General features: G+C 33.9%; 1 protein-coding gene across 4 annotated transcripts in view; it reads right to left on the reverse strand.

Annotated features, from left to right (window-relative positions):
* RGS7 (regulator of G protein signaling 7) overlaps positions 1 to 24,440 on the reverse strand; it is a 471,183-nt gene that overhangs the window by 106,799 nt on the left and 339,944 nt on the right. For all 4 annotated transcript variants that reach the window (XM_079106140.1, XM_079106142.1, XM_079106141.1 and 1 more), the window contains one exon: positions 2,949 to 3,055. In XM_079106140.1, the coding sequence (XP_078962266.1) occupies positions 2,949 to 3,055 (107 nt within the window). The remainder of the gene's footprint in view (positions 1 to 2,948; positions 3,056 to 24,440) is intronic.

Here is a 24,440-nt window from a genome sequence, read left to right on the forward strand (position 1 = left end):
TTACACGGAAATGTCATAAAGCCAATATTCCTAACACTGGAGGATTTTTCCTAGGGAAAAATGGTTTGACTTCTACTAATAGATAGCATACGAGAATAACAAGCCATTTTAGGTAACTGAAATTTAAAAATATATTTTCATAGTACTACTAGATTTTAGGAAATTTTAATGCATTAATGTGTTTTTCACTCTTGGTTTCCTTAGCCATCATAAAAGTGTTCAGTCATTGCTCAAACTTTGGCACATCTATTGTGGTGATGGAAGGCATGACACAGACCTGCCTAGAGAATCATGTCAGATCTCAATTCCAATTAGCAAAGAAAGGATGATTAGATAATTGCAGGTTTACAAGTGATTAAAACGAGCACTGAAAATTTGAGACATATACACTGTGGCATGCCAATGAAATTAAGAGTTTTGTTTCCCTTGAACTTGTGCCCTGGAGATTAGATTCTTAATGATGGTTGGACTATCCATCATTCATTGGATGAATTGTAAACATGGCATCCTATATTTCCCATTTTAATTCATGACTTTTAAAGTACTTCTGAGGACTTGAATTTCAGTTCAATGGTAGTAAGGACCTTTCTGCTGCTTGGAACCAACATAAAAATGAAAGTGAACACTTTAAACAAAAATGTGTTTTCTATTATTAAGGCTATCTAAATATAGATTGATTAATGCCTTTATAGACATTACAGGAAGAATTCAGTTAACCCTGAGTTTTCTGCTTTTGGTTTTTTAAAATTTTGGTTTTAGAATTCTATGTTAATTAATTGTTTATAAATAAATCATATTTAGATACTACTACAGATGTGGATGTACAATATATATATACACACACATATTTCATATATTCATCAGCACATTGAATGTGAAAAACCCTGTACTATACCTTGTAGTCATGAAATTAATGTATCATTTGTATCCACTCCCTTGCTATATTTGAAAAGCTCTTTAAAATGTCTTTCTTTTTCTCCTGAATGTACAGTGGTGCACTCCGACTTTGCGCATCTTTGACTTATGAGCATGACTAAGACCTTTAAACCTTGTCTGCCTACCAATTTCAGCTTGGGATGACAACAGCAGAGATAAAGGTCTCACATTATTGCTAATTCAAGCCAACATCACTAACGTTGGGCTATGTCTGACCTAGTTTGTTTCATAGAAAATTCTTGAATTAGATAATCCTCAAGAGAAGGAATATATTCAATGCTTTGTATAGATAGCTGCTTTGACATGTAGATGATTTTACCTTTAATACTGATTTTTAAAAATATATTTATTTTTAAATTTTTTACAGACTACATTTTGATTCATTGTACACAAATGGGTACATCATTTCGTTTCCATGGTTGTACACGATGTTGATTCATACCATTCACATAATCATACATTTACAAAGGGTAATGATATCTGTCTCATTCCACCATTTTTCATACTAATACTGATTTTGAAGATGAATAAAAAATTTTTAATTTTCGTAAACACAAACCAAACTTTCCTTCAGAATTTGTGATGATTTTGTTAAAGTTTACTTCTAGTTTTTATATGAAAATTCTATATAACAATAAGATAATTTTGGAAATGTTTAATTCTACAATTATAAGAGACTCCTTTAAAAACCAAGAATAGTCACATGGAAGCGATTTGTTTGCTAACCAACAAATACTTCTTATGTATTAAAATGTTAACTCATAAGACCACAAGTTACTTTAACAATAAGTTGTTTTAAGCTACCATTAATATGGTTAGCCATATAAAGAATAAGACTATTATTTTAAAACCTTTTTAAGTTACAAAAATTTGCTACTATAAAGTGCTTGACTATTAAGGTTAGTATGGCAGTTTCAGGAGATTGCTTCATTGCCTAGCAATTAATGCAAAACACTCTATGCTTATTTGCAATGGGATAAAATAGTCATAAGGAAATAGCAGTAAGACAGTTTCATGAAGTCAGTGATCTCTGAAAATTACTTTTAAGCATATTTGCTCTTTGTTCTGTTTTCCCAAACAAGTTTTAGCCAATTAAACTACTACTCCATCATTTTTTCTAACAACAATAATATTCAGAACAAGTGGGGAAAATGTTGCAATCTCTGAAAGCTGAACAATCAGGGGAACTCTTCGAAAATAACCTTAGCAAATAAGCTAGAGTGTGCATTCTGGCACTATATGCATTTTATAGACTGGAATCCCCTCTTCGGTTATGAATTAACCATCATATCTAATGAAATATAGAATACGCTTTCAGTACATCATTGTGAACCAAGTGTCAACTGCATGCACAACCACTGAAATGAGTCCACAACCATTTCCCAAAAGAAAAACTGCATCTGTGTCACTTGGAAATGAGCCAGAGTGACTGGCCAGTTTGCGCATTATCTAAGGTATCCTCCCGTCTCAGGTGAGTTTACGCACAAAGAGTTTATACAAAGTCAGTCTCCACAGACTTGTGGACAGGTCTCAGACATGAACAAGTTCAGAGCTTATATAATTAGCTAAATTCTATCTGGGAGCTTCAAGCATTCCCTTGAGAGCTAGCTTGGACTAAAGGATGGTTCTGGATCACAGGCAGTGGCCAGGGTGTAATAAATTTACTTTCATTGCTCAAATTACTTCCTACTAATTAGAGCATTACAGGAATGAAGACTTCTGTCTTCCTGAATTCCATTAAGTCATTTTGTGAATTTTCCTTAAGTTTACATTAAATGTGACTTCAATTGTTACACAACTTAACTTTCACAAATTATCTGCACTAAGTATATTCCCAACTTTCTCCATTTGTTTTTCATGTCTTGACTTTAATTAGCTTCTAATAAGCCTAAGTCAAGATAACTTAAGTCATAGTTCTCAAATGTTCTGTTTAAGGAAAAAACAAAAAAAGAGCAACAAACAAAATTCCAGGTTTTAGTTTTCTGTAAAAGAACATTTTCATTTCAACTTACTTGAAACCGGTAAAAGGTGCCATCATCCTTGAGTGTGAGGACGTGATCTGAGATTGGAAAGAAGTAGCCGTGGGCAGCCATTAATGTTCCCAAATGGAGTGCCTCCACTGTTTCAGGAAAGCAAAATGAAACAGAAAGACCATATAAAACTTTGGAAAACATATTTTTATCATTTATTTACAAGTGTGTAACATTTTGTTTGGTTCTCTTTGGACACGTTTTTGCATTGAAATTGTTGGTGTCCAGAAGCTGGCTTTGTATGAACTTCTTTTTCCGTTCTTTCACACAAGGTTTTGGTTTCTAGTAGTGACTATACAGTGACCAGCCTCATCCCATGACTACCACCCATAGAAAGATTTCTCCTGAATCTTTGGAATCTGGCTTCTTTATTTATATAGATGATGTGTGTTAATATTCTCCCACAAACAATTTCATTTGGTATTTATACAGCACTTTATACTTTTAAATGTTTCCACTTGCATCACTCCCCTGCCTATTTTATAGATATCTAATACTATCAGCAATTTCTCTAATGATAGGGATCACTGTTACATGATGCTAACAGGTAATGTTAAGGCATCTAGGACCATTTACACTGCACTATTAGGACAACAGAGTTCTTGGAGTGTCTAGGGTAACTTCTACTATTCTATACAGTCTTAACATATGGCCTAGGAAGAGGGCTACTTGACAATTTCGGAACATAACACTATAATACTTGTATTCCATACAGTATTGTATTCCATACTCTCTAGGGGGAGTAACAATTTATTCCAACAAAAGCATTAATAAAATTTGGGCAATAGAGTTACTACTGCATTCAAGGAGAGACAACATAGTATTTGTTAACTTGAGATCTAGAAAATATGGAATTGAGAAAAATAGTTTTCTAGTCCAACATAAAATATATGTACATAGCAAATACCAAAATGTTAGCTTTATTCATTTACATATCTTTATATAGAATTCATTTATAGATCTGTTTCTTATACAAATAACTAAAATGAAAAATTTTTTTAAATGGAAAATGGACCCATAAACATTCCCTCTCTCCTTCCCTGTTCATACATTTATATTGGTTAATAATTAATCAACTTAAATTTTTCTCTGTCATTAGGTATTGTGGTGCCCCTTGGAATTGGTGTATAACACGTGGCAAACATTTTAATTGACAGCTTCTTCTACCTTCATCCTGTTGATGCCTTGTTTCTGCTGATAATAAAGACTAACTAGATAATCTTCCTCTTTGTTGTGTCCCTGGAAGACACAGACATTTTTTATTAAATGACCCCCTCTTCTCCACACTCCCAATTAAATACCTTCTTGCATAGAATGTTCTTTTTCACAAAGAGATATATTATCTATATCTAGTTTCTACATCCTTTCAAATAAAAGTCAAAGCCTTCTCAAAGCACGTGCTGCTTTCTCCAAATACCTATATAGTCTTATTAAAACTCTGAAGCTAATGTGATGTTAGGGGAAGAATAAAAAAACTGGAGATACCAATGACTCTTGTTATTTAAATTCTCTGTGCCTTCCCCACCTATTAATAAATGTAATAAACACATTTTTCCAGACCAGCATGAGAAATATATAAGAACACATGAAATAAAATTGGAACAATGCCTTGTGTGCCATAGTTATTAAATGTATGGTAGCTATTATGCTTCATTATTTATATACTCACTAATTTTTATACTTTTTTAATTTTTCCAAAGTAATTTCAGGTAAACCACTTCCAAAAATTGCCCTCATCTAAACTGACTGAAAGATGGTGATAGTTTCAAACAACACCATTTACTTCTATACTCACCTCATTTTATTTTTGGATGCCCATACAATTAAAATGGGCCATAACAATGGGCAGAGGCATACAACTGTGGTCAAGTTATGAATCCTTAGACCACCCTGTCAAGGAAAACTGGGCAAGGCAACATATAACATCTGTTGCAGGATTTTAAATTCAGGTGACTCACTTGTCAGCTTATAGTCATATTTGTGAATTCAGTCCCAGAGTCTGTGGCTTTGGAAAATAGTCTTAGCATACTTTCCAAAAAAAGTTAAGTCACAACACATAAGGAAGGTTGCAGAGTACTGATATGAAAAAGGGAAATTTAGTTGCTTAGAAAGACTGTCAAGAGCTTCTGAAGTCTAAATATAGGGAAGAATGGAACTTAAAGACAACACAATAACAAAACCCGTTGGGTGTTAAAGTTTTAATGAGAATCAGAAAAATATAATGAAAATAAATATAGGGAGGGTGCAGAAAAGAAAATGAGAAGTTAATGACCATCAGAATGTTCTTGGCATCTCCTTAGATACTAACTCTGTTACAGATCATACACTTGCAAAGGCAAGGTTTATGCTTGCAGGTTCTTCTTCATGTAGCACTACCAGAATAGGCCTTAACAGATCCTTGGTGATGAGAAAGATACAGAGTGAGTTAGCTAGTAATTTCTATCTCCTTTTTGAGGTAAATACTCTGTTTTTTATTTGATTATACATATTCTCATTTTATCTTCCTTCCAATAAATACATATGCTTTATAATTTTATGATTAAGGTAATCTATTTTGATAATTTGGCATCATGCCTTGTATTCAGTAGAGTTATATTGGTAGGGGGGTCTATATATAAGAATAAAATTGATTTTCTACATGAGTCACACAATACTTCATATGCTGAGGGAAAGCCAAACAACTTGACTTACTATTTAACAAGATTAATTTCTAACACAGTTTACAAAATGATTTCAAGGTCTTTGGAGAAATATTAACCTGGAGAGATTGAGATCACAGGGAGTACGGGGCTCCACTGTACAAGCTTCAAAAGACCTGGGTTCCAGAGCCGAATAAACTATTAAGTGGAAAATCAGGAGGTTGGGGCAAATTTTCTGCTTTGTTTAAGACTATATACTTGGCAGTTTGTCAATAGAAAAAATAACTACTGAATCAATATTACTTAATGAAAGACCAAGTATATTTATGAATAAGTGGCCCATCAAGAATACAAAAAACAGTGCTGTATGGAAAGATGCCAATCTAATTATTTTGTGTTGTGATTATGAGCAGTTTGCTCAACTCTTTTGAGACAATATAGATGTTCACATTGTCTTTTTAGAATACTTTTATAAGCTTTTGAAGGGGGGCCATTGTAGTATTGTAGCTATTTTGTGGTAGGAAAAGATAATGATGATATTAGTGGCATATATGACAGTAAGATCTTAAGAGTAGCTTGAAATGATATTCTCATGGTTGACTTGTTTATTGTCAGTGATAAACATGGAGACACACTATCCTGTCATCCCACTACTCCTAAACTTTAGCATTGCCTTAATTTAATAAGAACCTGTGAAATCACTGACAGTCTTGGAACAAAGAAATTAAAGATTTCAATGAGTAATCCATTATCGCCCTCCCAACAATGGTATACCAGATGACTCAGCAACATTATTCTTCCTAGCAAAATAATCACTAATTAATCTTCATGTACATGTGTTATCTGCCTTGCCCACACAGCTAAAGTTCAACAACAAATCTACCAAGAAATTCCAGTTTATTTTTTATGTGGATATTCAAGACATATGCATAACAAGAAAAAAAAAATCATCTCCAGAAAACAGTTACTATGCAAATAGCCTTCTGCAGCTTTGCTGAGCTCTAAGCATTCATAGCATTATTTCACTTCAAACCCTGAAGCAACAGAATGATCAACTTTAAAGGCAAAGAGAATTCTACATAGCATAACTTGCTTTGACCACAACTACTTCAAAATAGGATAAAGAGCATATCAAAAATAGGTTTGAGTACTTCAGTGTAAAGTGCTCTATATTTATAACATAACTTCAAAACTAAATACTGTTTCTTATCTAGAGACTCAACTCTTAGTAGCCTCAGCACCCCTAAACAGTCCATAATTTTGAAGTGATAAAAAATGCTCAAGTTGGGATGGGGATATAGCTCAGTTGGTAGAGTGCTTGCCTTGTAAGCACAAGGTCCTGGGTTTAATCCCCAGCACCACAAAAAAAAAAAAAAAAGGCTTAAGTGAAGAAAATAATAAAAGATAATTATTACTAAATCCTAAATTTTTATTCTTGACATATGCTATTTGCTTTTATTTTATGTGAATTGATCTAAAAATATGAGTGTTTTATTTCCAACACACAACATAAATATAAGTGGCATATAGGGAGAATTATTTTAGAAGAAAGTCTAAAGAGAAAAAATGACAGTGGATGATAAGACATTAAGGAAATGGAAATGCTAAAAAGTACACAAAGGTAAATTGCATAATAGTAAAATAACAGGCATTCATCAAGATGATTCTGAGTCATAAAGCAAAGATTCTGTTGGACTAACTCTTTGTTTAAGAAAGTCATTTCAGAAATCCTTCAAAATATTATCATTTTTTTTTTCTAGAATTGGCATTTGAAAAGGTACAATTAGTTGTGTGGAAAATTCACATACGAAAAACATTTTATTCTGCAACAAAACCAAATAAAAATGGACTAATACCATATTTAGGAATTTCTGAAATAAATCTATTTTCTCAATAGTAGGAATATTGAAATAAATATCTGGGCTAAGAGCAGATAATTTCTATGTAGAAAAATCAAGTCCATTTGGTTGTTAGCAATCATGAATCAGGATATCAAGGTGATTAGTGAATAATAACAAAGTATAGAGAATAGATGACATAGACAATTTCTATTTAGGAGAAATACAACAGAATCACGATTTAAATCATCATCAAGGAATGTACTAGGTAATTAATACAAGTAAAGACATTTTCCAGATAAAAGAACAGAATATGGGCACTGTACCAATCCACTGTCTAGGTTCAAATCCTATCTCCCTAATTTGTTAGCTGTGTAGATGTCCAGTTTCGGGACCCTGATATGTAAGATGACATTAATAAAATGCTGATGTCAAAGGTTTGTTGAGATAATATGTGTAATGCACGTAAAGCAATGACTACCATGTCAAAGTGTTCCAGAGATGTGAGTTATTATCAGTTGATAGGAAATGACACATCTAGTAACACCTACTCTAGTTCAAAAGGCAACGTCATTTCATGACATGGTGGGCAATCAAAACACAAGCTGGGAGTTGTGGCAGAGAAGTTGCCACCCTTATTTTCCCTCCTTGCAGCAAAGGAAAATATATTTATTTTTTCTTCTTCAGACACTTTTGCCATTGGCCAGCTACCAGTACTTCAAAACTGAAGAAAAAATATATAGCATAAAATACAAGCAAATTTTAATTTCAGTTATTTAAAAATCAATCCTTATGTTGATTAAAGGTTGCTATGGTATGTAGTTTTGTGTGTGCACAGCAAATTTAATAATAATTTCAGAAAGACAATAACTGAACTTATGTGTGTTCTACTTATATGTTTCCAAAAACTGCTTATACAAATGTACACAATTTCAATTAACACTGAGGAATGCACTAGGTAATTAATATGAGTGGATACTTTTCCAAACAAAGGAATGAAGAACAGAGTATTGCATAATAACAAATCCCATGTGACAAAATGCCCTGGATGTATTTGGTTAAAATGTCAGATGTTATTCCTAAAGAATAACCAATGTAATCTTCTGATAATTCCTGCTAATAGTCCTTCTTTTTAAAAATCATTATTCCTTAATGATTATGAAGTATAAGGTTAATTTGAAGTCATAGACTTATCATTGAATCAGTTATAACATCAGATCAAAATAAAACCAGATGAAATGCACTTTTTTCTGTATATTGCAAAAATAAATGCTTCAACTAGCCGAAGACTGTGGGATATCAGGATTGATGTCTGCAACTATTTAAATAAATTTTCTGACATAGTGTCCTTTTAAAAAATACCAGTTTGCATAAACACAAACATTAGTTTTTTATCTCTGTGTCTATATGTTGGTGTATGTTTATTCTAGAGAACAAAATAATGTGGAAATAAGTGACTTCTAATAATACCTAGATTCTAATATACAATATTACATGGACCTAACTGATAGAGACCATTGTTGTCAAAGTTATTTTGGATATGAGAGTTGATGAGTTTATTAAATAAGGCATACTAAAATATTGTTTTATTTACTGTTTTAAACCAAGTACAATATTTTATTGACAAGTTGATCTTAATTTTGAATACCACAACTATGATCATTGCATAGAAGTAACATTAAGACAGAATCCTAATTCATGATGAAGAAATATGTATGAGCTATTCAAAGAATTATCATATACCCCCCAAAATTTCTCTATTTTTCTACAGCAGAATTTCAACCTCAGATATTAAAAGGTTTAAAATCAGTTAGCATCTAAAATATCATTATGGTATAGATATGGGGTGACCCCCAAATGCTTCTGTGCTAATGTAGGAAGTGAAATGATTAATTATGAGTCATAACTTAATCTGCTCATTCTAGTTTGAATGGCCTAACTGGGTGGCAACTATAGACAGGTTGGCAAGGCTGAAGGAGTAGGTCACTGGGGGCATGACGTGGGATGGTTTGCCTACCCTGCAGCCTTTTTCTCCTTCTCTCTTCTTCCTGACTACCATGATGGGAGCAGCCCTCCTCTACCATGCCCTTCTGCTGTGATGTGCTGCCTTACTTAGGCATACTTACCATTGCAATGGAATCAGCCCATCATGTACTGAACCTCTGAAACTGTGAGCCAACATAAACTTTTTTCCTCCAAGCTGTTCTTGTCCGATTTTTAAAATAACAAATAAAAATAGTCTTTTGCTTTGTTTTCAACTAATTCGAGTTGCTATATTACATTGAATTTTACACAAAATGAAAATAGACAATTACTGACTTATGATGGTTAAACTTATGATTTGTCAACTTTACAATGTTGTGAAAGTAATTTGTATTTAGTAGAAATTATACTTCGAATTTTGAATTTTGGTCTTTTCCTGGGCTAGCAATATATGTGGTATAATGCTTTCTCACAATGACCAAATACAGGTTGATGTGAATGTTCCAGCATATTTACAATGGTTAGGCTAAGTTTTGGTTTATGGTAGGTTAGATGTATTAAATGCCTTTCTACAATATTTTCAACTTATGATAGATTGAGGAGCATCTGTACACAGCATGAGGATAAGGAAGAAAACATTCAGAACTGTCAAGGAATTTCTCAAGAATAGGCAAATTAGAGTTGGCATGGAAGGATTTGGGAGTAGTGATAAAGAATGAGGTCCTTTAACTTTTCATCAATTCTCCTAAAAAAATAGTCTCTCATCATTCTTAATTTGTTTCCTAGACTTATCTTGTGTAATTCAAAAAATTACTTTCCCTTCTTATTTCTCTTATTCCTATAGTGTAATTTATATCAGATTTTATTAATTTACTCTAAGTCCCCATTTATTTATCTATCTGTTCATCATTCATCCATCCATTCTGTTATGTATCAGATAACTTTTCATTTTCTGCTTGGTTTTTAGGTTCTTCACTAAGTGCCATAGATATAAAGGTGAATAACACAGTCTCTCTTCCTCTACGTTCAAGAGACTAATAATGCAGTAAAATATACTACGTTTTCAAAAGGCAAACAATGATTTCTGACTTCACCTGAGACACACAAAGAACTTAGAAGTTGTTAAAACAAGAGAAAGCTGATCAAATGAAAAGTCATTGCTTTTCTTAGAATAGAGAAGTAAAATTAAGGACAAACTCCAACCCCCAAATCTGCAGAGAAAGGCTCAATCACAGAGATACCCAAGATCTATTTACTTAGAGCAGAAGCTGTTATATCCATAAGCACGTAGGACCACTAAAATAGGTATTTGACAAAGGGGTTGAGGCTGAATGTGGACTTGTGTGGGCATGAAGAACTCTTAAAAGCTCATCATCTGGCGAGGCCTCATGCTTTCACGAACTAGGCTTCCAGGAATCTCACCAGATTTCTATGGTGAAAATCCAAGAAAGACCCCTCCTGACTCAAGAGGAGGGAAAGAATCATCACTATGAAATATCCTCAGAGCTATCTTTATAACAAAGGCCTACACCCAAGAGAAAAGACTATGGTCAACATTATTCTCACCAGAAGGAGGTCATTCCTTCTGTTATAGGTACAGAGTTTCCAAAGAATATTTGGGGAAAGCTAGAGTCAGGGAAGGAAGACAGTGGTGGGAGAGAACAGCTGTATATCACAGGGGAAGACGTGTGAAGGTCACAGACCAAAGGAACAGACCCACTCTAAGACTAAGATTTAATTGGAAGATTACAGAATGCTCCTGCTCCCCAACACAGCATTATACCTGTAGGCATATGTATACTAGCAATAGAGTTTAGCTGAAAGAGTTGTAAATCACAGATACTCTGTGAAATGGAGAAAAGAAGTCTAAACTCAAGAGGAGGGACAAAAACAAAATCTGTCATCTTTAGCTGCAACAAGTATTAAGCATACCTTCACTACTAACCAGATTACCATGACTCATCACACTAAAGACCTCAGTTTCTACTACCTGGTAGAAAATGCCCAGCCTTCAGTGAAAAATTACAAAAACATGCAAAAAGGCATGTGAGGAGACAAAAATAATCACTAAAACCAAACTTGTATAGGACACAGAAGCTGGCATTATAGTGTTATTTAAAAGTAGAATTAAATTAGTTAAAATCTAAGACAATCACTAAATTAAAAATTAAGCATAATTGATATGCTAAGGGAGGAGATAAAATGAAATAATTTAAAATGCTCAATTGAAATGATAGATGGAAGGGAAATAAGGGATGAAAGACATAAACAGCAAAAGCAGTAGATATGAAACAGTAATGAATATGGTAGATAATAATCCAGTACATCAATAATCACATTAAATATGGTCTAAAATTCCTAAGCAAAAGAAAAAGACTCCAAGTATCTAGACACAGACATTTCACAAAAACTATTTTGGAATGGATTGTAGTTCTAAAAGTAACACGCAAAACTAAAAAAATAGTTACAGATGGTCCTATACTTACAATGGTTCAATTTAGAATTTCTCAACTTTACAATGGCCAAAATGTTTTCTGGATTAAGTATTTTTCATCCTTCAGATTTTGAATTTTGATTGATCCTAGGCTAGTGATGCAGGAAAAACACTTGGTAAGTCAGACTTTATTCAAATTAAATATTCTCTGTAAAAGACACAGGGCACTGACTGGGGGAAAATATCTGCAAAACACAAAGGACTTACATGCAAAATATACAAAGAATTCTTAACACCTAACCATTAATAATATGATTTAAAAACCTGAACCAAAAACCTAAACAAAATATCTGGGTAAAAAATCTGAATAAACATTCTAAAGAAAATAAACAAATGACAAAAAAATTAAAAATGAATCAATTGCAGTCCTATACACCAATGATGAATCAGCTGAAAAAGAAACTAGGGAAACTATTTCATTCACAATATGATTTTATCCTCAAAAAATAAATGCTGGGAAATTAATCTAGCAAAGGAGATGAAAGTTTTCTACAAATGAAAACTACAGAACACTAAAGAAAGACATTGAAGACTTTAGAAGATGAAAATATATCCCATCTTCTTGGACAGGCAGAATTAATAATGTCAAAATGGCCATACTACCCAAAGTGCTATACAGATTCAATGCAGTTCCCATCAAAATTCCAATGACATTCTTCGTAGAAATAGAAATGCAGTCATGAAATTCATTTAGAAAAATAAGAAGCCCAGAATAGTCAAAGCAATCTTTGGCAAGAAAAGTAAAGCAGGAGGCATCATAATACCAAACCTTAAATTACACTACAGAGCTATAGTAACAAAAATGGCATGGTATTGGCACCAAAGCAGACATGAAGACCAATGGAACAGAACAGAAGACCCAGAGACAAATCCACATAAATACAGTTATATTAGATAAAGTCACCTTAAATATACACTGGAGAAAAGATAGTTTCCTCAACAAATGGTTCTGGGAAAACTGAAATTGAACCCCTATATCTCACCCTCACAAAATTCAACTCAAATGGATCAAGGTCCTGTGACTATTAGAAGAAAATGTAGACCTAACTTTCCATCATGTTGGCTTAGGAACCAACTTGCTCAACAAAACTCATAAAGCACAAGAACTAAAATTAAAAAAAATACACTCATACATTGCTGGTGGGGTTGCATATTAGTATAGCCACTCTGGAATGCAGTGTGGAGATTCCTTAGAAAACTTGGAATGGAACCACCATTTGACCCAGCTACCCCATTCCTTGGCCTATACCCAAAGGACTTAAAATCAGCATACTACAGAGATGCAGCCACATCAATGTGCTTAATTCACAGTAGCCTGATTGTGGAACCAAACTAGATGCTCTTCAATTGATGAATGGATAAAGATACCGTGGCATATATATACAATGGAATATTACTCAGCTATAAAGAATAATAAAATATGGCATTTGTAGGCAAATGGATGAAATTGGAGAATATCATGCTAAGTGAGATAAGCCAATCTCAAAAACCAAAGGACAAATGATCTCACTGATAACTGGATGATGACACATAATGGGGGGTGGGAGAGGGGCTAGAATGGAGGAAGGAAGGACTGTATAGAGGGAAAAGAGGGGTGGGAGGGGTGGGGGAAGGGAAAAATAACAGAATAAATCAAACACCATTACCCTATGTACATGTATGATTACACAAATCATATGCCTCTACTTCATGTACAAACAGAAAAACAAGTTGTACCCCATTTGTTTACAATAAAAAAAAAACAATTTAAGAAAGAATCAACAAATAGGGCAATATCAAAATAAAAAACTTCTTCACAGCAAACGAAACAAGAAGTGAGAGCCTGCAGAATGGGAGAATATCTTTGTCACCTGCACCTCATACAGAGTGTTAAGGTCTAGGATAGATAAAGAACTCAGAAAACTTAACACCAAAAAGATAAATGACCCAATCGATAAATGGGCAAAAGAACTGAAAAGGCACTTCACAGATGAAGAAATATGAATGATCAACAAATATATGAAAAAATGTTCAACATCTTTAGCAATTAGAGAAATGCATATTAAAACTGCACTGAGACTCCATCTCACTCCAGTCAGAATGGCAATTATCAAGAATACAAGCAACAGTAATGTTGGCAAGGATGTGGGGGAAAAAGTACACTCATACACTGCTGGTGGGACTGCAAATTGGTGCAACCACTATGGAAAGCACTATGGAGATTCCTCAAAAAAATTGGAATGGAATCACCATTTGACCCATTTATCCCACTCCTTGGATAAAATCCACTTAAAATCAGCATACTACAATGATGCTTCCATATCAAGGCTCATAGCAGCTCAATTCACAATAACGAAGCTATGGAACTAAGCTAGGTGCCCTTCAGCAGACGAATGGATAAAGAAAATGTGGTATATATACATAATGGAATATTACTCAGTCATAAAAGAATGACTTTATGACTTTTGCTGGTTAATGGATGGATCTGGAAACTATTATGCCAAGTGAAATAAGCCCATCCCCCCAAACCAATAACTGAACGTTCTCTCTGTTATGTGGATGCTAACACATAATAAGTAGAGGGGGTGGGGAGAATGGAATTTCAGAGGATTAGACAAAGAAGAATGAAGGGAAGGAAGGGGGGATGGGACTAGGAAAGAGAGTAGAATGAATCTGACATAACTTTTCTATGTTCGCATATGAATATATCACCAAACTCCACATCACATACAACCACAAGAATGGAATCCTAATTAGAATAAGTTATATACTCCATGTATGTATAATATGTCAAAATATACTGTTATGTGTATCTAAAACGAACAAATTTTTAAAAAAAGATGCTAAAAGTATCAGTCAATCATTAAGGAAATGCAAGTTAAAAAACAATGGAATACCCCAGAGTCCATCAGAATGAGTAAAAAACAAAAATGAATTACAGTACCTCAGTACAAAACCTGAGGTTGCAAAGCATTAAGAACTCTTGTCCATTACTAATGGGAAAGAAAAATGATAGAGCCACATTGAAAGACATTTTGCTAGTTTCTTATCAAGGGAGAAAAGTCACCATCATCACACTCCCAGGTATTTGCCCAAATAATTGAGATTTATATCTACACAAACCATAACATGAAAATTTTCAGTAGTTTTATTGATATCTTAAAAAACTGAAGGTGACCAAGATTTCCTTCAATAGGTGAACAGGGAAGTAAATTATTCATCCATACAATTTCCTTAAAATGTTAATGAAGTTATCAATCAAGAGGTCCAAAGACATACATATATCATAAATGTATTTTGGTGATTGAAAAAAAAAAACCACTCTGTAAAAGCTACATACTGTAAGATTCTATTATAAGACAGTCTAGAAAAAAAAAAAAATCTGTAAAGATGGTTAAACCGGGCTAGGGAGATAGCTAAGTTGGTAGAGTGCTTGCCTTGAAAGCACAAGGCTCAGAGCTCAATCCCCAGCACCACAAAAAAAAAAAAAAAAAAAAAAAAGATGGTTTAACAGATTAGTGTTACCAGGGATTTGTTGAGTGAATAGGTGAAACATGGAATATTTTAGGGTGATTGATTTATTCTATGTAAATTCAAGGTGGAAAAATGACACTATGTATTTGTCAAGGACAAAAATTACAGCACAAAAAAGAACCTTAATGTATATGGTTAAAATATCACATAGGGAATTGAGGAAACTGCAGAAATAATTGAGAATATGACAAAAGTCTAATTATATTAAAACGTGTGAAACAATGTTACAGAAGGCAATGGGAGAAAACTTTGATTTAAGTAATGTTGGATGTGAGTCTTTAAAGTCTAAAGGCAAAAACAAGTATTGATAAGTACTGTGCTCTAGTTGGGGCATATGAGCTAGCCTTTCTGATAACCATCATACGGATGCTACCATGGGAAAAATAAGTAAATGGATGGTGAGTGATGTGAACTATGTTTCTTGTTGCTCATGTGGGAGGTTATACTCAAGTAACATAGAACTTCCGATATGATAATGGGCTAGATTTGGACATATAAGTATTAGCATATGTTCACCTTGATATAGAAACAGATGTTTATGTTATGGAAATTTTTATGGATGGGTATCCACATGGGTTAGTACAAGCACATATATTTCCTTGATGTGTCAACACAGAGGACAGAGAAGAAACAATTCCAACAGAAATGAGTACACCTAGACCTCAGGTTATAATATATTCTCCAATAAAAGGAACTACAGCTTCTTGGAGAAATGATGGAATCTAGGACTGGGGCAGAAAATGTACCTAGGCCTGGAACATCTTGTAGTGCCAGAAAGTAAAAAATGGATTAAAAAATAAATAAATAAAACTTAAGAAAAATGAACAAACAAAAAACTCCCACAAGCACTGAGGAATTTCAAAGAGACACAGGAGCCAATTAAGTTTCCAAAGGTCAAAGATGAAACTTATAGCAAAAAAATTAAGTAGTACTGAATCATAACCCAAAGTATTAAAAAAATCCACAGGTTAATGCTGCTATAAATAAATGAATAGATATATAAATAAACAAGGAGAATAGACAAAGCTCCCCTGCTAAATAATTCCAAATAAGTTATGTAGATACTACACTGTGGATGGAGTATAATTTCTCACTCATTAAGCTTGGGCTATGCTTAGCAACTTCTTTCCAAAGAATGCACTATGAAAGGGTGGCACATCAAGAGCAATAAGCATAAATGCATATTAACTAAAAGAAGGCAGTCTAGAAAAGACTGTATATGACTGCATTTACACAGCATTCTGGAAAAGATGAAAGAAGAAAGATCAATGGTTCCCTGGCACGATGATAATGCCGCTTACCTCTGTGGTAAACAAAACAAAACAAAATACATAAACACAGTCTAATCATGAGGAAAAAAAATCAAGTAAATATCAATTCAGGAAAATTTTATAAAATATATGATCAGTATCCTGCCAAATTGACATGGCCATGAAAATAAGGGAAATCTGAGAAACTCTCACACTCTAGAGGAGTCAAAGGAGACAGGACCACTAAATGTGTTGTATTATCAGAGATGGGATCTTGGGACTGGGGATGGAGCTTAGTGGTAGAGTGCTTGCCTAGCTTGTGCAAGGCCCTGGCTTCAATCCCCTGTACAGGGGAAGGAAAAAAGATAGGATCTTGGATCAGAAAAAAAGACATTATGCAAAAACAAGGGAAATTTGAATCAAGTGTAGACATCAGTTAACATTAATATTAAATTCTGTAATTAGTATTAACTAACTCAGTTAATATTGTATTAACCTGTGTCAATGCTGATTCATTAATTGTGACAAAGTACTCAGACTAATGCAAGATGTTAATAATAGGGAAAACTGGGGGTGAGATTTGGGAAAACTACAATTTTATAATTTTTAGGTAAAGCTAAGCCTAATCTAAGATTTAAAAAATTAAAATATTTTGCTGTATAACCTGTAGTGAAGGTCTGTACAGGATATTAAAGAAATGAATAGAATGGAGTCACAGAATGTTTTACAAAGATAGTGACCCTTTCTTGAATTTAGTCTTGAAGAATATGAAGTATCTAATAATGGAGAGGACATTGAAAAGCAGAATTCCTGCAAAGGTCCTGTAGCACGTAGCTGGACACACCTGAAGAAATGTAGTTAATTTGGCAAGATGAGAACTATCAGGCTAGAGAAGGAGGAAGGGCTCTGTCTTCAAAGTCCTCTGAGGAGGATCCTTTGAACAGGTTTCCCTTGGAAACTGATAAAACAGTAACAGCTATATTCATTTGTTTCTGCTGTGTTCCAAATACTGTTAGATACTTTAGCTGCATGGTTTTTGATCCTTACAACAAGCACAGTGTTAGAGTTTGTTCTTTAAAACATCATTCCCTGAATCTGGAGGTCAGATTGGAACAAAGCGAGGCTGGAGGCTCTTTGGGGAGGTAACAGACATAAATTTTCATCACTTCTTGTCTCTTGGCTTTATTCTGTGCTTGAAAACTGTTCTAGCTCTTTACATTATTGACTAAGGCATGCTTTGACTGTGGTGTCTGTCCATCACCCAGCTCACTGCTTAATGAGGGCTTGCAGGTCAGCTTTCATTGTTCCTCCACAGAGAAGCTGCTCCTCAGGACTCACCCTGCCTTTATAACATGAACTAGTTCTTTCAAACTGGATCATTTAGTGACATAGAGCAGGCTGGCATTCTCTTCTGTGCCTTTACTCTAGCATTCATATATGTCCAGAAAATCTTCCTTCTTGTTTATCTTGACTGGCTGAAATTTTGTCTAATCCACTGGGTCTGCTCCAATATAGTCCTTCCTGATGAGGCCTACCGGATACTACCAGGAGAGAGAGACCTCTCCCTCCAGTGAGACGCCAAGGCCTGGTATCTTCCCCTATAACTAACTGGATGCTGATAAAAGTATTTCCTATGATTTCATAAAGACCTTGAAAGGTGAAAACTCTTTGTAAACTGTTTCCCTGACAATGTTCTTTCCACCTGACACGTGTAAAATACATCATTTGAAGAGAAAATAAAGTAATGGAAAGTGATTTATTTTTAACATTAAAAGGAAACATTTACTTTAGTGTTTCTTTGATACTTAAAATAAATGCCCATTTTACTTTGATACAAGATATGTCCAGTTTGCTTTATTGGAATTGACATATTACTTTTAAATGGATGAATTCAAAGAATTAATGCCTTGATTGAAGGTGCTTATGTAATAGTTGTTCTGATAATAAACAAGGAAATATGTCATTTCAATATAAGGATTCTAAATTTGAAATACTGTGCCTTAAAAAATATGACCTCATTTACTCTAAGAAATCTTGAGAGTTTATTAAATTTCAAAATCAATACAAGATAGAAGACTCCAAATGACATCCTCTCTGCTGTTTTTCCAGAATTAAATTTTTATTATTTGTTTTAAATTGACAGATAAAATTATGTGTATTTCTTTGGCACAATAGAGTACTTAGAAGTGTATATACACTACGTGTACATAGTGTATATATAGACATTGTGGAATGTGTCAACCTAGTAATTACCATATACATTACCACTTATATTGTTGTTATGCTGAAAATACTTTTCATCCACTCAGCATTTTTAAGGAATACAAAATATCATCAATGGCAACAATCACAATATTTTATAGTAGATCTCTTGAACTTATTCTACCCAACTGTAATTTTGTATTCTTTGACCAACCTCTCCCATCCACTGCCCCAACTTCCCCACTTCTGGTAATCACCATTCCATTCTCTACTTTTAGGAGACCGGCTTTTTTAGATTCTTCATAGGACTGAGGTCATATGGTATTTGTCTTTCTGGATCTGGATTATTTCACTTAGCACAATGTCCTCCAGGTTCATTCATTTGTTACAAATGAAAAGACTTTATTATTTTTAAGGCTAAATATTGCTGTGTGTGTGTGTGTGTGTGTGTGTGTGTGTGTGTGTATGATGTGCCCTATATTTTATTTATACATTCTTCTATAGGTAGACACAAGATGATTTCACCTCTTGGCTATTGTAAACATGGGAGTGCAGAGGTCTCTCTAACATAGTGGTTTTATTTCTGTTAGATATGTACCCAATGGTAGGACTGCTGAATTGCTGAATAATATTGTAGTTCTAGTTTTAATTTTTTGAGGAATTTTATGAATTCTATAATGGCTATACTAAGTTACATCATCTCTGTTTTTTTCAATTAGAATTTAATGTGAGCACAAAAATTATTTCAAACTGCCAGTCCATATTTTAAAATGCTAGCATATGCTTAGGTACATTTGAAATCGAAAATGGCTAAAAGATTTATTTTCTTCCAGAAGTCTTTTAACCCGACTATAAAAATCAAGTAAAAAAATTCAGTATACTAATGAAACTTGAGATGAAACTCATGGAATGTGAGACTTGCCCTCCCCCTACCTTAGGTATCTGACATAACTTGTATCATCTGACATACCTAAGAAATGCTAGCTTTCCTAAGAAAGAAAATGCTAGCTTTCCTAATAGGAGCCTGAAAACAAAGTTTTAGAAGAAAATAACTGAAATAAATTCTTTGAGACAATTTATAAAAACAAAACGGCCTGAGACCTAATTATGGTGATATGCAAGCATCTTTTTTCACGCAAAATGTTATTAGTGATATTCAGTCTAATTTACAAAGACATCTGACTAGAATGACATACTAAGTGCAATCATGAGTAAAGATAGATCATAGAATCTATTTTAATTATTTTAATGCTTTGGCACTTTCAGGATTTGAATTTGAGTGTTAAGAGAGGCTTTGAAGTTGGGATAAGAAGACAAAAATTATGAATAGTCAATTGTAAATTTCATATATTTTATTTAAACGATCAATAAGACAACTAATTACTTGAATTATTTCATTTTTGTTGGCTAAAATTGTAAAAGTAATAATATTCTACAAAGTATTACATATAAATACAGCCAATGTAAACATAAAGAAAGAAAAGTTGCTGAAAAATTCTGGCACCAAGGAAGTTAAAATACTACCCTTTCTTTTAGTTAAAGATTATGCAATGATAGGAAAATATAACAGAGAAAAGAATGTTTCACACTAATACTGTGCTTCTATTTTTAATCTCCTATTATTTCCTTCTCTCTATCAAATAATGCTACGTTGATATCAATGTGTTGATGCCAGGTTACATGTATGGATGAAGAACATCATTTTATCAGTCTTATCATAAAAATAATCTATTATAAACTGGGAGTTCACTTAAGTTTTAAGAGAGTTCTTTAGAAAGTTGCTATTAATATTCATATGTTTATTTTTACTTACTTCAAATAAAAACTAATATCAAACTGTTGAGGTGTCTAAATATATCTGAAAGACACCAAGAATTTGTTAAAAGGTCACCTATTGGCATACTCTGCCCAACCTTGGATTTTTAGTATCCCTCATGATCCTTATCATGACAATATGTAATGGGGTATACCTATGGTTTTAATAGCATTTAGCACTAAATTATCATCTTTCTGAGGTTAACAGTTTACAGGGGAAAGAACATTTTCAAGTTTACTAAAAGGCAGCAAGGTGTTCCAAACTCAGAAGACTTTTTTTGAGTCAGGTTTCATTTTCTATTTTTGGTTGATTAATATTATTATCCAGAACTTTTCACTTTATTCAAGTTCAGGTATCAAGTTCATTGCTACAAATCTGTGCTTGAAAAGACAGAATCCATCTGACTTGAACTCCATCAATTTTTTCTCACCCAAATTGTGCTTTATCCTTGCCCTAAGTGTCCCTTTTTTGCAAGAAGCAACATTTGCCTTCATCACAAAGCGACTCTATATGTGTTTTTAATTCATTTTTCTTTACTAATATGAGAGTTTTGCTCACTCAAAAATTTCAGAGACAGTGTTTCGTCAAGTAAAATTTTCTTTCTTGAGAATCATCAAACTATTCCCACTAACTTGCTTTTTTCCTCAACCCTAGAAGGACAGACCAAGCTTCCTTAATAAAATAGAAGAAAGAGGAGGAGGACTGACAGAAATAGAGGGGAGAAAAGAGGAAGGAGAGAGAAAGGAAAAAGGATAAAGGGAAGAGAGGAAGACGGAGAGAATAAGAAAGGAAGGAAGGAAAGAAAGAAGAAAGGGCTGGGTGCAGAGGCGCATGCCTGTAATCCCAGTGGCTCTGGAAGCTGAGGCAGGAGGATGATGAGTTCAAAGCCAGCCTTAGCAAAAGTGAGGCGCTAAGCAACTCAGTAAGACCCTGTCTCTAAATAAAATGCAAAATAGGACTGGGGATATAGCTCAGTGGTGAGTGCCTTTTGAGTTCCAGGTACCCCACCTCCCACAAAAAAAAAAAAAAAAAAAAAAAAAAAAAAAGAAGAAAGAAGGAAAGAGGAAGAAAAGAAGGAGAGAAAGAGGGAAGGAAGGAAGAAATCCTGTTCTTGATTTTTCTAACTTTCCAAGTACTGCCCTATTTCAATTTCACCCCCTTTGAAGACGCAGGTGTGTTCTTCATTCTAATTCCCATTATCTGTCTTAACTTACTGCACACTGTCTTCCATCCCCAAAACTTAGAGGTCACCAGTGGTTTCCTAGTAGTAAAGCCCTACAGATCCTCCCTCATAATCCTCTCTCCTTAAGCTACCATTGAACTCCTTTCCCTGGAACGCTCCAACTTCTACCACACTCTCTCCTCTCTATCTCTGGTCCCGACCAAGCTGTCTTCCTTACATTTCTATTTTCACTTTCTATGGTGAAGAGTTTCTTAAAACATGTTTCTACTCTGGTCTCCTTTTTCTTTTCTCCTTTCTACATTTTTTCATGTTTGTCAAACTTACCTAATTTCAGAGGTTTGATTACCAAATGAATAGCTCAATCACTGTTTATTTGATTCAGAGTGAAAACACTGAATGAAGTGCCAGCCCATCCTTGAGAAGCTTGCAGATTATTTAATAGGTTAAACCAGTGAAGTAAATGAGCACTTAACCACACAGTCTAATAAGAATTTCAACAGGCAAGTCCACATTAAAGAAACATCCAATCTAATCCTGTGAACCCATGGAAGTTTCCTGGAGGAGCTGATATTTAATTCAAGTCCTAAAGAAAAACAGGAGTTGTAAGAAAGAGGGGGTTCTAAGCAAAGAAAGCAGTATATGCAAATGATAGTAGTGATTAAGAATGTACAGTAATATCATTTGAGAAACAACCAGCAGAGGTGGTTAGAAGGTAGATGAAGGAATTGAGATCTTAACAGATGCAATATTAAATATGGCTACATTAAACTGGATTTTGTGTTCAAACTAAAATGTTTGGCAATGCATGCCCAGAACACACTGTGTTTATTATCCCATTAAAAATTCTCACAAGACTTTATTAAGTATCTATTTACTTGTTGGTTTTACCTGTTAAATTTCCAAGGGCAATGAGGGATCAACTGGAATTGAATCTTAGAAAAGACATAATTAGATCTAAGTTTTGGAAAAAATCACTTTTGATGCAGAGAAATGAATTTACTGATGTGAAACAAAGAAGGTAGTCTCAGTATTTGTGGAAGACAGGTTCTAGGAACCTGCAAATAAAAAATTCTGAGGACAACTTAAACCCCTTATATAAAATGGCACATAGTATTTGCATGTGTTATGCATATCCTCCCATATACCTTGAATCATCTCTAAATTACTTAAAACAATGCAAATGCTATGTAAAAAGTTGTTATGTTGTCTAAGAAATGACAAGAAAAAAGTTTGTACATGTTCAAAATAAAAGCAATTTAAATTTTTTTCTATTTGCAATTGGTTGGATCAATGGATCAAGAACCCATGAACATGTCACTTCTTAGTGAGATATTCCAACTGTGGAAGGGGGAGGTGTGGTCAGATTGGAAAGATATTTTGAAAGCAAAGTTTACACAGATTTGGGATAAAAAGATGAAGTCAACTTTGGAATTGTTGGTAATAAGAACTATCTGTTAAACATCCAAGTAGAGATCTGGAGTGGACAGCTGGACTTGTAGATCAGGAATTCTGAAAGACATCTAGATATCTCTGTGTAGCAGTTATACCCATAGTGAGCAAAATAAGGAAGTACATAGAAAGTCAATAAATAAGAAATCCCATGCCTTAGTCCCTCAATTCTCAAAAGTTATGAAGCAGAGGAATATGTGAAAGATGGGAGGTGAAAAATTATAGTGCAACAGGAAATAGAGCAATGGAAGACAAAGAATAAAAATGTGGCAATACAGTCAAATTAAGGACAAGGAGTGATGATTGAATTTAGTAACAAGAATATTAGTGACCACAGCAAACAAAGTTTCAGTGTTTATGTGAGGGATACAAGGAAGATTCCAATGAACTGAGAAATATATTAGTGAGGAAATTAGACACAATAAATCACCTGGATTTTAAAAAAATAGTAGAAATAAAGGAGAATAGTATGACCAATCATGAGTCAATGTTTCTAGTAGAATAGCTGAGGGAAGTAAGTCAAAAAAGATGGTACTGTAGAATAAGAAAAAAAAAGAAAGAAATATAAGGGATGGAATGAGAGGTTAGGAAAGTTCAAGGAGGCAAGTTGTGTGTACACAGAGGAAATGTCCTTGAGATACAGAGTTTGAATATTAGAAAGAAGTATCCTCTTTATCTTCTATTTAATCTGAAATGTGATATTCTTGTATCGAGGATGATAGAGAACACAGCTTGAAAGTAGAATTAAGGGAAGGTGGAAAAAACTTTACCTTCCCAATGAATAGAAAAGAAAAAATTAACCAAGAAAATATGATTGCTAGGAAGTCTTGAATGCCTGATTTAGGTTGGAAGGCATGACATCTTGGTAGTAATGACCTACAATACTGAGTAGTGTTTTCAATAGCAGTGTGCACAATTTCAGATAGACACAGAAACAAGGTCAGATTGATCTTATATGAGATATTCTCTTCCTGAATGCATTAGAAGGACAAGACTGGAAGAAATTAAGAGTATTTGTGACTTAAAGCAACTGAATGTTTTGCTGTTGATGTAATGACTCCTCCAATGCCTGTCCTGCCCATGAGAGGAACAGACATGGGAGTACTG

The sequence above is a fragment of the Sciurus vulgaris genome, assembly GCF_902686455.1.
Source record: "Sciurus vulgaris genome assembly, chromosome: 12".
NCBI lineage: Eukaryota > Metazoa > Chordata > Mammalia > Rodentia > Sciuridae > Sciurus > Sciurus vulgaris.